This window comes from Giraffa tippelskirchi, chromosome 8 (assembly GCF_054371585.1).
Source record: "Giraffa tippelskirchi isolate mGirTip1 chromosome 8, T2T-mGirTip1v1.2.pri, whole genome shotgun sequence".
NCBI classification, from domain to species: domain Eukaryota; kingdom Metazoa; phylum Chordata; class Mammalia; order Artiodactyla; family Giraffidae; genus Giraffa; species Giraffa tippelskirchi.
The window spans coordinates 66604326-66617622 of record NC_137282.1 but is presented as its reverse complement, the minus strand read 5'-3'; the positions used below and the strand labels follow the sequence as shown (position 1 = coordinate 66617622).

The 13297-nt window shown below is 54.5% G+C and overlaps 2 protein-coding genes across 2 annotated transcripts; both read left to right on the top strand.

The window, feature by feature from the left end:
- Nucleotides 1-3460: 3460 nt before the first annotated feature.
- Nucleotides 3461-5270, top strand: LOC145517245 (uncharacterized). Its single transcript, XM_081519517.1, has 3 exons — nucleotides 3461-3653; nucleotides 4053-4365; nucleotides 4618-5270. The coding sequence occupies exons 1-3, from the start codon at nucleotides 3519-3521 to the stop codon at nucleotides 5244-5246; spliced, it is 1077 nt and encodes a 358-aa protein (XP_081375643.1). The 5' UTR covers nucleotides 3461-3518; the 3' UTR covers nucleotides 5247-5270.
- A 5833-nt stretch (nucleotides 5271-11103) lies between these two features.
- LOC145517214 (uncharacterized) lies at nucleotides 11104-12910 on the top strand. The gene is made up of 3 exons (XM_081519482.1): nucleotides 11104-11296; nucleotides 11696-12008; nucleotides 12261-12910. The coding sequence occupies exons 1-3, from the start codon at nucleotides 11162-11164 to the stop codon at nucleotides 12887-12889; spliced, it is 1077 nt and encodes a 358-aa protein (XP_081375608.1). The 5' UTR covers nucleotides 11104-11161; the 3' UTR covers nucleotides 12890-12910.
- The last annotated feature ends 387 nt before the right edge of the window (nucleotides 12911-13297 follow it).

Below are 13297 nucleotides of genomic sequence, written 5' to 3'. Positions count from 1 at the left end.
CAGGGCCAGGTCATGTGACCATACTCCCCAGGAAACTCAAATATTACCAAGATTCCCTAAGAAACCAATGAACAAAATTATCCAGTAAAGGCAAACCGTACTTTTTAATGAGGCCAAAGTCACAGAAAAAAAAAAAAAAAAGCTTCACAATGAAGTGCTCAAGGAAGCTACAAAATAAACTTTCAAAAAAGTTTAGTAGTTTTTTTAATAGGGTGACGGAGAGCTATACCTATCCCATATATGTGAATTTAGGTTTAAACTAGATTTCCCTTGGCTATTTTATAAGACAAAAAAACCCACATCACCCCCTTTCACTCCCCCCCACACCCAAAAAGTGTTTTAATCTATTGAATTTTTGTGTCCTCAGTTGTGTCTGATTCACGGCAACTCACGATCTCTACACAGCCAGGCTCTTCCGTCCATGGAATTCAGGGCAATTTTTTCTGTCACAGTAAATGCCCACCCTGGGTGATCCAAACGGAAGGGCTCAGAGGCTCCTGAGAGACTAACTCCTTTCAGCTGAGCACAGAGCTGGCTCCTCACTGGGATGCCTGTGGCCTGGGGCTCCCAGAGGGGAGAGCAGCACTCGCCCCACCGTGTGGTCACTGCTGGAAGTGCAGGCTGCTCCTCACTCCCCCTTGACAGTGTCCCTGAGGGCAGAACAGTGTGAAGTTAATCAAGGTGGAAACGCAAACTCCAATGCAAGCAAACTTCCCTCAAGGTCTCCAATACCACTCAGGAACAGGGTATTGGAAACTGCAGGGGATGACATGAATGAAGATGGAGACTTGACACCTTACACCGAGTTCACTTCCAGTTATCCCTAGACAAACATTCCATGAAAACTTGTCACAAATCTAGAGGAACAATGAGCCGAAACCGGACACGTGCTTTGAGTCTTCACACACAAAACTAAAAGGCAGTCCACAAAAAAAACCAGGAGAATACAGTGGACTTTGCAAAATCAAAGATATCTACTGTGGGAAAGACCTCAGTACAAAAGCAAAAGACAGGTCACACATCGCGAGACGAATGAGTGGAAACACAAAGCTTATCAAGGATGTGTCTCCAAACAGACAAAGAACACCAACACAACAAGCCTGTGAAAACTAGGGAAAGGTCTGAAGGGACACCAGACTGAGGAAGACACACACAGAGTATCCCGGATGATGTCCAGCACTGAGGGCCTGAAGAATCAACAGTCTAGTTGTACCTCCTCAGGCCTGTGTGACCCTGGGTGAGGCCTCTGTTTCCCGGTGGCTCTGAGAGATGGACAGGGAGGAAGGGGAAGAGAAATCACTTGCATTTCTAATACTCACAGCAAAGTCTTCCAATGAGAAGGGAATTATCACCCCCACTGACAATGCCATTCACTGAAGTGATCCCCACGGGTCCATCTAACCCAGAAGGGAAGGAAGGACCTGTTCTCACAAAACGGCGAGAGATGGAAGAAGGAAGATCAAGCCCACACCAATCCCTGGAAAGAGAAGCTGTGCTCAGGGCTTGAAAGAATTCCTATTTGGAAAATGATATCCCAGCCCCACAAGGCAATCCACAGCTTCGATGCTATTCCTCCCAAAATGCCAATGCATTTTCGCACCCAACCAAGAATTGCAAAAGGGGTACGGAAACAGAAAAGAGCCTAAATTGTCAATACAATCCGACGAAAAAGCCCCGATACGGACATCCAAGGTTGTGTGAAAGGAAATCAGACGACCAAACTAGGATCCTCAGGAGAGTATCGGAGAAGGCAATGGCGACCCACTCCAGTACTCTTGCCTGGAAAATGCCCTGGACGGAGGAGCCTGGTAGGCTGCAGGCCATGGGGTCGCGCAGAGTCAGACACGACTGAAGTGACTTAGCCGCAGCAGCAGCAGCAGGAGCCGGACAGTATGCTATTGGGAATACAACAACACACACAGATCCAGATCGATGGAATAAAGTTGAGGGTCCAGACACAGACCCCAGCATCCATGCTCAACTCATCTCTGACACAGAAGGGGAGAATATCCAAATGGGAACAAGAAAGCCTCTTCAATACATGTCCATGGGAAAACCAGACAGCTACATCTGAAGAACGCTATTGGTTTTGATCTCAGACCACCTCAATATCGGGGAAAACCTCACCCTAAAGGCTGATGTCATGAGATAGCTAGAAAGAAGCGTAGGTCAAAGGCTCCTTAACATCAGAGTCTCCTTGCCATTTGCTGGGCGGAGGTAGAAATGGGTCTCTTCAAGTAAGGGAAAGAGGTACACGAAGTACACCAATGGGTTTCCATCCAATGGAACCTCTTCACAACAGAGAAGCTAAGCAAGCATTCACAAATGCAAAAGAGAGGAAACGGAACACGAGAGACTCCTTGCAAGTGGTGTATCTGAGAAGGGGTTCATATGGAAAGAGACGAAGAATGCACAGCACTCAGATTCCAAGAAACACCACCACCACCCTTGACCCTTCCCCCATGACCAACTCCGACCTAAAGCCTTTCTCTCCCTCTAACCTATCCCTAAAACATAACCCTCATCTAATCATATACATGTGCATTCCTAGCATCCATCCGTCCACACACGAGAGAGAAAGAGGAAGACACAGACTGAATTGAGAAAGGAAAAGAGAGGGACACAGCCAGAGAGAGACACGGAACCAAAGAGAGGAAAGGAGTCGATGGTCCAGACTTTTCATCAATCTGTCTCGAAGGTAGAAGCAATGACAGCGCCCATCCACCCCAGAAGGGGGAAAAGGACGGAAGGTTTGGAGAGGAAAAGACAAGAACGCAGGGAGCCATTAGAAGCTCAGCCACCCGCAGAAGCCGAGCTGGGACACTTGAACAGAATCTCAATGGAAACAGAGGACCAGAAAGTTGGCCACTCTTTTCTATAAGAGAGGGAGACCTTCGAGTCTTCCTTTCGGTCCTCCAACTTGGATGCGGGGTCTCAAAACAGTCAGGAGGGGGAGTGCCTTTTCCTGGGTACCACGGCACATCCAGGCCTCGTTCTGCCCCATTCTGTGCTGTGTCAGCCCAGGAAGGAATCTTTCTTTCTGAAGTCTCAGCGCACACGCTCCACGTGATATCGGCCCCAGGTGGAAAGGCATGGAGCTGCTCGTAGGCCGACAGACCTAGGAAGCAGATGGGAGAATGACCGCCACTCTGCAGATGGAGAGACTGGGGAAACCCTGAGGGGCATATGCTTGTCCAGGGCCACACCACTTATGAGAAGAAGGAGCCTGGTCTGAGAGCAGCGGGGCCCTCGGAGCTCAGGCCCTGGCTGCACCCAGGCCTCCCCAGGGCTGTCGGCTGGGCTGGGTGGGTGTCACTGTGCCTGCACATGGCTTAAGGGTGGTGGTCGAGCAGTCAGAAACCCAGGGATTCGCTTCGGAAGTTTTGGGGAAGGGACCTCAGCACGAACCCCAGGAAATGATGTCACCTGCCGGCAACAGAACCCAACAGAACCCGCAACCCGGGTATCCAGGCCTCGAGAGCGGAGAGGAGCCCCCAGCCAGATCACTTGCTGCCGAGATGTTCTGCTGTTTGCCCCTGCCCAGAGGCCGGGGCCTCAGGAGAGCTCACAGGCAGTGTGCGTGGGCACCCTGTCGACGTTGGCTCAGGGCACCCCCGAGACGCCTCTGGCCCTTTGCCCGGAGAAACAGAAAGGTAACACGGGGAGCCCCAGGCCGGGCCAGGCCACCTCTCCCATGCCACCCGGAAACACCGGGTCCTTTGCCTGTGTGTGTGGATGCGGGTTTCTCGGGGTGTGTCTCCCTCAAGGAAGCCCAGGTGGATGTGGGGTCAGAAGCCTGCGGACAAGTTGTGTCCACACCCCAGGGGAGAGCATGCTGGGCGGGATGGGGAGAGTGCGGGCAGGGCCGGCCGCCCAGGCTGACCTCACACCCTCAGGTGGGTCTCTTTCCTCCCGGGTGGGGATCTGAGCAGACACACGTCTCTGACCCTTCTGGGCAGAGAAGTTCGAGCAGGCCGAAGCAGCGGCTCCACTGGCCAGGCCCAGCTCGGAAAACTCCCAGCATGGCTGGCTGACGGTCACTGTCGTTGCAGAGCTTCCCACGTGATGAGGCCGAGGACGGGGACACCCCATCCAGCTCCCGGAGGGAGGGGTCGGAGCACCACCCCCCCGCCCGTGAGGCCCAGTGCAGGCTCCAGGTGAGCGTGCCCACGGAGGCATCAGCCCCACCGGGGGCGAAGCGGAGGCGGGGAAGGCCTGCTGCCGAGACACCGCCCAGGATACACCCGGCGGCCCAGTCTGAGGCTGCCACGGAGCTCAGCACACCCGGCTCCGACCCAGAGTCCCGAGAACCCCGGCCTCTGAGGCAGCAGGAGGACCTGGAGCCCAGCACGCCAGAGCACAGAGGTGAGGACGCTGGGGCTGGTGTACGGGAGTGTGTGCGGAGGGGGTGCTGAGCTACACAGGGACGAGTCCCCGAAAGCTGCTGCTGGGCCTGCAGCAAGCGCTGGCCTCACACCCCCCGCCCCCCATCTTGCACACTTCAGTCCCAAAAGACATCCGACCCTGGGTATTCTTTGGGAATCTCTTGGAAGCTTTCTGTCCCGGGATACGCACATGCCAAGGCTGGCCTGCGGGCAAACGATGCTTCTCCCACAGCTCTAGCACTGGCCTCCAACTGGAACCAGGCTCCACTTCCCAGACCTGTCCCTACAGAGGTGGTGGCTCCAGGTGCAGGACCCAGGGATCCACCGAGGGCAGATGGAGAACCGAGACTTGCCCTCGCAGAGACACCAGGCCAGCTGGGTACTGGCCAGCACACCGGGCAGATCGGATCTCCGTGCCTGCAGGACCCCCAGCCCCAGGCACTGATGTCCCACCCCCTCAGCCAGAACCTCCACCTCCACGTGCACCTCTACCTGCTCGGCCTTTGGCAGGAGAACCCGAGGCAGAGGAGGAGTCACCGCCTCGGCAGGGAGAGCCTGCCCTGGCTCCCGCGCAACACCCAGACGCCCACGATGACTCACCCACCCCTGCAGGGAGAACGAGCCCCCGCTCTGGACAGAGACCCAGAGCCCTTGCCGGAAACACCACGTCCAGGGGAGCGGTCGGCTCTGCAGCCTCCATCCCTGTCTGCTCACCGTGGACGCCGTCAACTCGGTCTGCCCCCAGGGGACATGGAGTTCCTTTCCCCCGAACTGCTTTGCATTTGGTTTGTTTCCACCTTTCTGGTGATGTTTTCTTTTTTGCGTGGTTTCCTGTATTTTTGTTGGTTAAGTTGGGATTAGTAAACTTTTTCATCATTGTTGCAATTTGGGAACACTGTTGTGTAACTCTGGTGATACTGTGTTACCATCACCACTTTGTAGTTTCAGACCCGTTCCATCTTTATGCCCCACCCCCCAACAAAGCCTGGATTCAAGGCAAGCACGCCCTGTTCATCCCTCCGCCCGATCCTGAACACAATTTCATCTTTTCCTTCTGCATTCCTTCCTATATTCTTGGTGTCCCCAATCAATGACTCTCAGTGAAATGACTGAAGGAGTTTTTTTCGGACGCTCCACCTACTGTAAGACTCCACTGGAGAGTTCTCATGTTTATGTCCTTTGAACTAGCCTTTGATAGCCGAAAGGACGTTGTACGTCCTTTCAAGATACCATGTGCCAAACGAAGCCCTTTTGGCAAATGCCATCATTATCTCCAGGCAGGCATTGCTGTTTGAAGGGTGCCATCTCAGCCAGAAGGCAGAGGCTGAGCTCCTCTTGTTGCACCAGCTCCCAAAAGAAGCCAAGAAAGGGAGCTGGAACAACAAACCACCCCAACGCCCAGGAAAGCGTTCTTCATGACAGAAGGCTAGAAAATGACCCAACATCCTTGTGGCCCAGAACCCCTCTAGAAATTCACTGTTCCATAAAAAAGAGAAACAGATGGGAAGTTCCAAGGAGAGGCAATGCCCATGGCCAGTGTATTTTAGAGACGGCCTGACCGCTCCGGGGAAGACACGCACTGACAGAACCCCTTGGGAAACAGCCGTGATAGTCCTCACTGTCGTAAGGGATTCCTCTGGGGACAACCTGCCCTGGGCACCACACGAGGGAGCAGACCGGCTTCTCTTCCTCTGCCCCCACACCATTCACTCATGAAGGCAGCTCAGGTGTTCTCATGCCCTGCCTGCCTGCCTGCCTGGCTCATCCGTGAGCTGTGACCACCTCCAGGACAGGACTCCACCTTCTGCTCTCTGTGTACCGTGAATCTGCACACAGTGGGCTTTCAGAACCTTAGGAGACTTGAGCCATTCCCACTCGAGCCAGAACCCTCCCCAGGAAGGAAAACAGCTGTGGAGTCCTTTTGGCCCCAGCACTGGTTCCGAAACCCTGGCGGCTCCTAGAGCCTCTACGGTGTGAAGAGGGAGGTCCCTTTTGACAGAGCTTTCCGGCCGTCAGATCTAAGCTGCTGTTTCACTGTCAGCTGTGTCTCTTCCGTTGCAGTGTTGCAGGTGGGCCACGCTGCTCCAAAGGAGCTCACAAGCTGAGTTTCAAGGGAGGTATTGAGAGGACAGGGATGGCTACAACGTGCTGCAAACTGAGTGAGGGTCCCCACAATCCTCAGCAAAGGTGTGTGGTGTGCAAGTGGGGAGTAGAGGGCCCCCAAGTTCCAAAGGAAGGGAGGTACTCGGGAGCTAAAGCCCTTGGCTGCTGTGGTAGCAGCTGCAGATGGCAGCTCGTCCACAGTGCACTTCGAATGAGGTCATATGAGCGGGACTCTGGAAATGGCTCCGAAATCCAGAGAAAGGGGTCAGGGTATGTGGGAATCCGGCGGGGGTGGGGGGTGGATGAAGGAAGGTGTCCTTCCTCTCTCCAGTGCAATTTGGTTTGGTGAGTCTCAAAGCTACCAGATGGCACTTCCCAAGTCAGGCCCCCGCAGGAATCAGGGTGGGCTGCATGCCTCGGCCCCTGCCACAGGGACAAGCCACACCAGTGGCCTCCCTGAGCTCCAATGGCCGGATCTGGGGGTTCTGTCTGGGTGCACACCTGCTTGTTCTGGCCAAGTTCCCCGCTTCTCTGAGCACCAGCTTCAACCTCTCGAATGAGGACATCGATTGCTACCTTGGCACGTTACTCTCTTCATCCTGTGAAGACTCATTAGGCTTATCCTACAATTACTAGCTGGCCCGAGGAGATATCTCCTGAATCCAGATTAAGCTGGAGTCTCCCAGGCTCATCTGGCATGTCTTCCCTGAAGTCTGCCAAAACCCACACCCTTGCGTTTCCAGGGACTCCCCTTAGCCAGCTGGGCAGAAAACCCAGCATGTTTCAAACAAGCTGACAGACAAGCGGGAGAGGACTCACGGGCAGACGGCTTCCCTCAGGTCTCGGGTGGAGCTCTGGGACCACAGCAGCAACAGGCCATCCCAGTCCCTGGGCTCAGCAGCGCCCTCATTCTCACGCCGGCGGCTCTGCCCTGAGGGGAGCAGGAAGGTCACCAACTGCCGCAGGCGGACCTCACGCCCCTCCCACTTATGGAGCCTGACCTCCCCCGGCCCCACCCCTTCCCCTACCCCAGCAGGACGAGAGCTCCTCTTCCCCTGGCTTCTAACGTGAGGCCCGGCCCTGGGCCCCGATTGGGCACTGCCCCAGTCCGGAGCCAATCACAGTGGCCAAGGAGGTGGAAGGCACCGATTGGCCAGGGCCAGGTCATGTGACCATACTCCCCAGGAAACTCAAATATTACCAAGATTCCCTAAGAAACCAATGAACAAAATTATCCAGTAAAGGCAAACCGTGCTTTTTAATGAGGCCAAAGTCACAGAAAAAAAAAAAAAAAAGCTTCACAATGAAGTGCTCAAGGAAGCTACAAAATAAACTTTCAAAAAAGTTTAGTAGTTTTTTTAATAGGGTGACGGAGAGCTATACCTATCCCATATATGTGAATTTAGGTTTAAACTAGATTTCCCTTGGCTATTTTATAAGACAAAAAAACCCACATCACCCCCTTTCACTCCCCCCCACACCCAAAAAGTGTTTTAATCTATTGAATTTTTGTGTCCTCAGTTGTGTCTGATTCACGGCAACTCACGATCTCTACACAGCCAGGCTCTTCCGTCCATGGAATTCAGGGCAATTTTTTCTGTCACAGTAAATGCCCACCCTGGGTGATCCAAACGGAAGGGCTCAGAGGCTCCTGAGAGACTAACTCCTTTCAGCTGAGCACAGAGCTGGCTCCTCACTGGGATGCCTGTGGCCTGGGGCTCCCAGAGGGGAGAGCAGCACTCGCCCCACCGTGTGGTCACTGCTGGAAGTGCAGGCTGCTCCTCACTCCCCCTTGACAGTGTCCCTGAGGGCAGAACAGTGTGAAGTTAATCAAGGTGGAAACGCAAACTCCAATGCAAGCAAACTTCCCTCAAGGTCTCCAATACCACTCAGGAACAGGGTATTGGAAACTGCAGGGGATGACATGAATGAAGATGGAGACTTGACACCTTACACCGAGTTCACTTCCAGTTATCCCTAGACAAACATTCCATGAAAACTTGTCACAAATCTAGAGGAACAATGAGCCGAAACCGGACACGTGCTTTGAGTCTTCACACACAAAACTAAAAGGCAGTCCACAAAAAAAAACCAGGAGAATACAGTGGACTTTGCAAAATCAAAGATATCTACTGTGGGAAAGACCTCAGTACAAAAGCAAAAGACAGGTCACACATCGCGAGACGAATGAGTGGAAACACAAAGCTTATCAAGGATGTGTCTCCAAACAGACAAAGAACACCAACACAACAAGCCTGTGAAAACTAGGGAAAGGTCTGAAGGGACACCAGACTGAGGAAGACACACACAGAGTATCCCGGATGATGTCCAGCACTGAGGGCCTGAAGAATCAACAGTCTAGTTGTACCTCCTCAGGCCTGTGTGACCCTGGGTGAGGCCTCTGTTTCCCGGTGGCTCTGAGAGATGGACAGGGAGGAAGGGGAAGAGAAATCACTTGCATTTCTAATACTCACAGCAAAGTCTTCCAATGAGAAGGGAATTATCACCCCCACTGACAATGCCATTCACTGAAGTGATCCCCACGGGTCCATCTAACCCAGAAGGGAAGGAAGGACCTGTTCTCACAAAACGGCGAGAGATGGAAGAAGGAAGATCAAGCCCACACCAATCCCTGGAAAGAGAAGCTGTGCTCAGGGCTTGAAAGAATTCCTATTTGGAAAATGATATCCCAGCCCCACAAGGCAATCCACAGCTTCGATGCTATTCCTCCCAAAATGCCAATGCATTTTCGCACCCAACCAAGAATTGCAAAAGGGGTACGGAAACAGAAAAGAGCCTAAATTGTCAATACAATCCGACGAAAAAGCCCCGATACGGACATCCAAGGTTGTGTGAAAGGAAATCAGACGACCAAACTAGGATCCTCAGGAGAGTATCGGAGAAGGCAATGGCGACCCACTCCAGTACTCTTGCCTGGAAAATGCCCTGGACGGAGGAGCCTGGTAGGCTGCAGGCCATGGGGTCGCGCAGAGTCAGACACGACTGAAGTGACTTAGCCGCAGCAGCAGCAGCAGGAGCCGGACAGTATGCTATTGGGAATACAACAACACACACAGATCCAGATCGATGGAATAAAGTTGAGGGTCCAGACACAGACCCCAGCATCCATGCTCAACTCATCTCTGACACAGAAGGGGAGAATATCCAAATGGGAACAAGAAAGCCTCTTCAATACATGTCCATGGGAAAACCAGACAGCTACATCTGAAGAACGCTATTGGTTTTGATCTCAGACCACCTCAATATCGGGGAAAACCTCACCCTAAAGGCTGATGTCATGAGATAGCTAGAAAGAAGCGTAGGTCAAAGGCTCCTTAACATCAGAGTCTCCTTGCCATTTGCTGGGCGGAGGTAGAAATGGGTCTCTTCAAGTAAGGGAAAGAGGTACACGAAGTACACCAATGGGTTTCCATCCAATGGAACCTCTTCACAACAGAGAAGCTAAGCAAGCATTCACAAATGCAAAAGAGAGGAAACGGAACACGAGAGACTCCTTGCAAGTGGTGTATCTGAGAAGGGGTTCATATGGAAAGAGACGAAGAATGCACAGCACTCAGATTCCAAGAAACACCACCACCACCCTTGACCCTTCCCCCATGACCAACTCCGACCTAAAGCCTTTCTCTCCCTCTAACCTATCCCTAAAACATAACCCTCATCTAATCATATACATGTGCATTCCTAGCATCCATCCGTCCACACACGAGAGAGAAAGAGGAAGACACAGACTGAATTGAGAAAGGAAAAGAGAGGGACACAGCCAGAGAGAGACACGGAACCAAAGAGAGGAAAGGAGTCGATGGTCCAGACTTTTCATCAATCTGTCTCGAAGGTAGAAGCAATGACAGCGCCCATCCACCCCAGAAGGGGGAAAAGGACGGAAGGTTTGGAGAGGAAAAGACAAGAACGCAGGGAGCCATTAGAAGCTCAGCCACCCGCAGAAGCCGAGCTGGGACACTTGAACAGAATCTCAATGGAAACAGAGGACCAGAAAGTTGGCCACTCTTTTCTATAAGAGAGGGAGACCTTCGAGTCTTCCTTTCGGTCCTCCAACTTGGATGCGGGGTCTCAAAACAGTCAGGAGGGGGAGTGCCTTTTCCTGGGTACCACGGCACATCCAGGCCTCGTTCTGCCCCATTCTGTGCTGTGTCAGCCCAGGAAGGAATCTTTCTTTCTGAAGTCTCAGCGCACACGCTCCACGTGATATCGGCCCCAGGTGGAAAGGCATGGAGCTGCTCGTAGGCCGACAGACCTAGGAAGCAGATGGGAGAATGACCGCCACTCTGCAGATGGAGAGACTGGGGAAACCCTGAGGGGCATATGCTTGTCCAGGGCCACACCACTTATGAGAAGAAGGAGCCTGGTCTGAGAGCAGCGGGGCCCTCGGAGCTCAGGCCCTGGCTGCACCCAGGCCTCCCCAGGGCTGTCGGCTGGGCTGGGTGGGTGTCACTGTGCCTGCACATGGCTTAAGGGTGGTGGTCGAGCAGTCAGAAACCCAGGGATTCGCTTGGGAAGTTTTGGGGAAGGGACCTCAGCACGAACCCCAGGAAATGATGTCACCTGCCGGCAACAGAACCCAACAGAACCCGCAACCCGGGTATCCAGGCCTCGAGAGCGGAGAGGAGCCCCCAGCCAGATCACTTGCTGCCGAGATGTTCTGCTGTTTGCCCCTGCCCAGAGGCCGGGGCCTCAGGAGAGCTCACAGGCAGTGTGCGTGGGCACCCTGTCGACGTTGGCTCAGGGCACCCCCGAGACGCCTCTGGCCCTTTGCCCGGAGAAACAGAAAGGTAACACGGGGAGCCCCAGGCCGGGCCAGGCCACCTCTCCCATGCCACCCGGAAACACCGGGTCCTTTGCCTGTGTGTGTGGATGCGGGTTTCTCGGGGTGTGTCTCCCTCAAGGAAGCCCAGGTGGATGTGGGGTCAGAAGCCTGCGGACAAGTTGTGTCCACACCCCAGGGGAGAGCATGCTGGGCGGGATGGGGAGAGTGCGGGCAGGGCCGGCCACCCAGGCTGACCTCACACCCTCAGGTGGGTCTCTTTCCTCCCGGGTGGGGATCTGAGCAGACACACGTCTCTGACCCTTCTGGGCAGAGAAGTTCGAGCAGGCCGAAGCAGCGGCTCCACTGGCCAGGCCCAGCTCGGAAAACTCCCAGCATGGCTGGCTGACGGTCACTGTCGTTGCAGAGCTTCCCACGTGATGAGGCCGAGGACGGGGACACCCCATCCAGCTCCCGGAGGGAGGGGTCGGAGCACCACCCCCCCGCCCGTGAGGCCCAGTGCAGGCTCCAGGTGAGCGTGCCCACGGAGGCATCAGCCCCACCGGGGGCGAAGCGGAGGCGGGGAAGGCCTGCTGCCGAGACACCGCCCAGGATACACCCGGCGGCCCAGTCTGAGGCTGCCACGGAGCTCAGCACACCCGGCTCCGACCCAGAGTCCCGAGAACCCCGGCCTCTGAGGCAGCAGGAGGACCTGGAGCCCAGCACGCCAGAGCACAGAGGTGAGGACGCTGGGGCTGGTGTACGGGAGTGTGTGCGGAGGGGGTGCTGAGCTACACAGGGACGAGTCCCCGAAAGCTGCTGCTGGGCCTGCAGCAAGCGCTGGCCTCACACCCCCCGCCCCCCATCTTGCACACTTCAGTCCCAAAAGACATCCGACCCTGGGTATTCTTTGGGAATCTCTTGGAAGCTTTCTGTCCCGGGATACGCACATGCCAAGGCTGGCCTGCGGGCAAACGATGCTTCTCCCACAGCTCTAGCACTGGCCTCCAACTGGAACCAGGCTCCACTTCCCAGACCTGTCCCTACAGAGGTGGTGGCTCCAGGTGCAGGACCCAGGGATCCACCGAGGGCAGATGGAGAACCGAGACTTGCCCTCGCAGAGACACCAGGCCAGCTGGGTACTGGCCAGCACACCGGGCAGATCGGATCTCCGTGCCTGCAGGACCCCCAGCCCCAGGCACTGATGTCCCACCCCCTCAGCCAGAACCTCCACCTCCACGTGCACCTCTACCTGCTCGGCCTTTGGCAGGAGAACCCGAGGCAGAGGAGGAGTCACCGCCTCGGCAGGGAGAGCCTGCCCTGGCTCCCGCGCAACACCCAGACGCCCACGATGACTCACCCACCCCTGCAGGGAGAACGAGCCCCCGCTCTGGACAGAGACCCAGAGCCCTTGCCGGAAACACCACGTCCAGGGGAGCGGTCGGCTCTGCAGCCTCCATCCCTGTCTGCTCACCGTGGACGCCGTCAACTCGGTCTGCCCCCAGGGGACATGGAGTTCCTTTCCCCCGAACTGCTTTGCATTTGGTTTGTTTCCACCTTTCTGGTGATGTTTTCTTTTTTGCGTGGTTTCCTGTATTTTTGTTGGTTAAGTTGGGATTAGTAAACTTTTTCATCATTGTTGCAATTTGGGAACACTGTTGTGTAACTCTGGTGATACTGTGTTACCATCACCACTTTGTAGTTTCAGACCCGTTCCATCTTTATGCCCCACCCCCCAACAAAGCCTGGATTCAAGGCAAGCACGCCCTGTTCATCCCTCCGCCCGATCCTGAACACAATTTCATCTTTTCCTTCTGCATTCCTTCCTATATTCTTGGTGTCCCCAATCAATGACTCTCAGTGAAATGACTGAAGGAGTTTTTTTCGGACGCTCCACCTACTGTAAGACTCCACTGGAGAGTTCTCATGTTTATGTCCTTTGAACTAGCCTTTGATAGCCGAAAGTTCGTTGTACGTCCTTTCAAGATACCATGTGCCAAACGAAGCCCTTTTGGCAAATGCCATCATT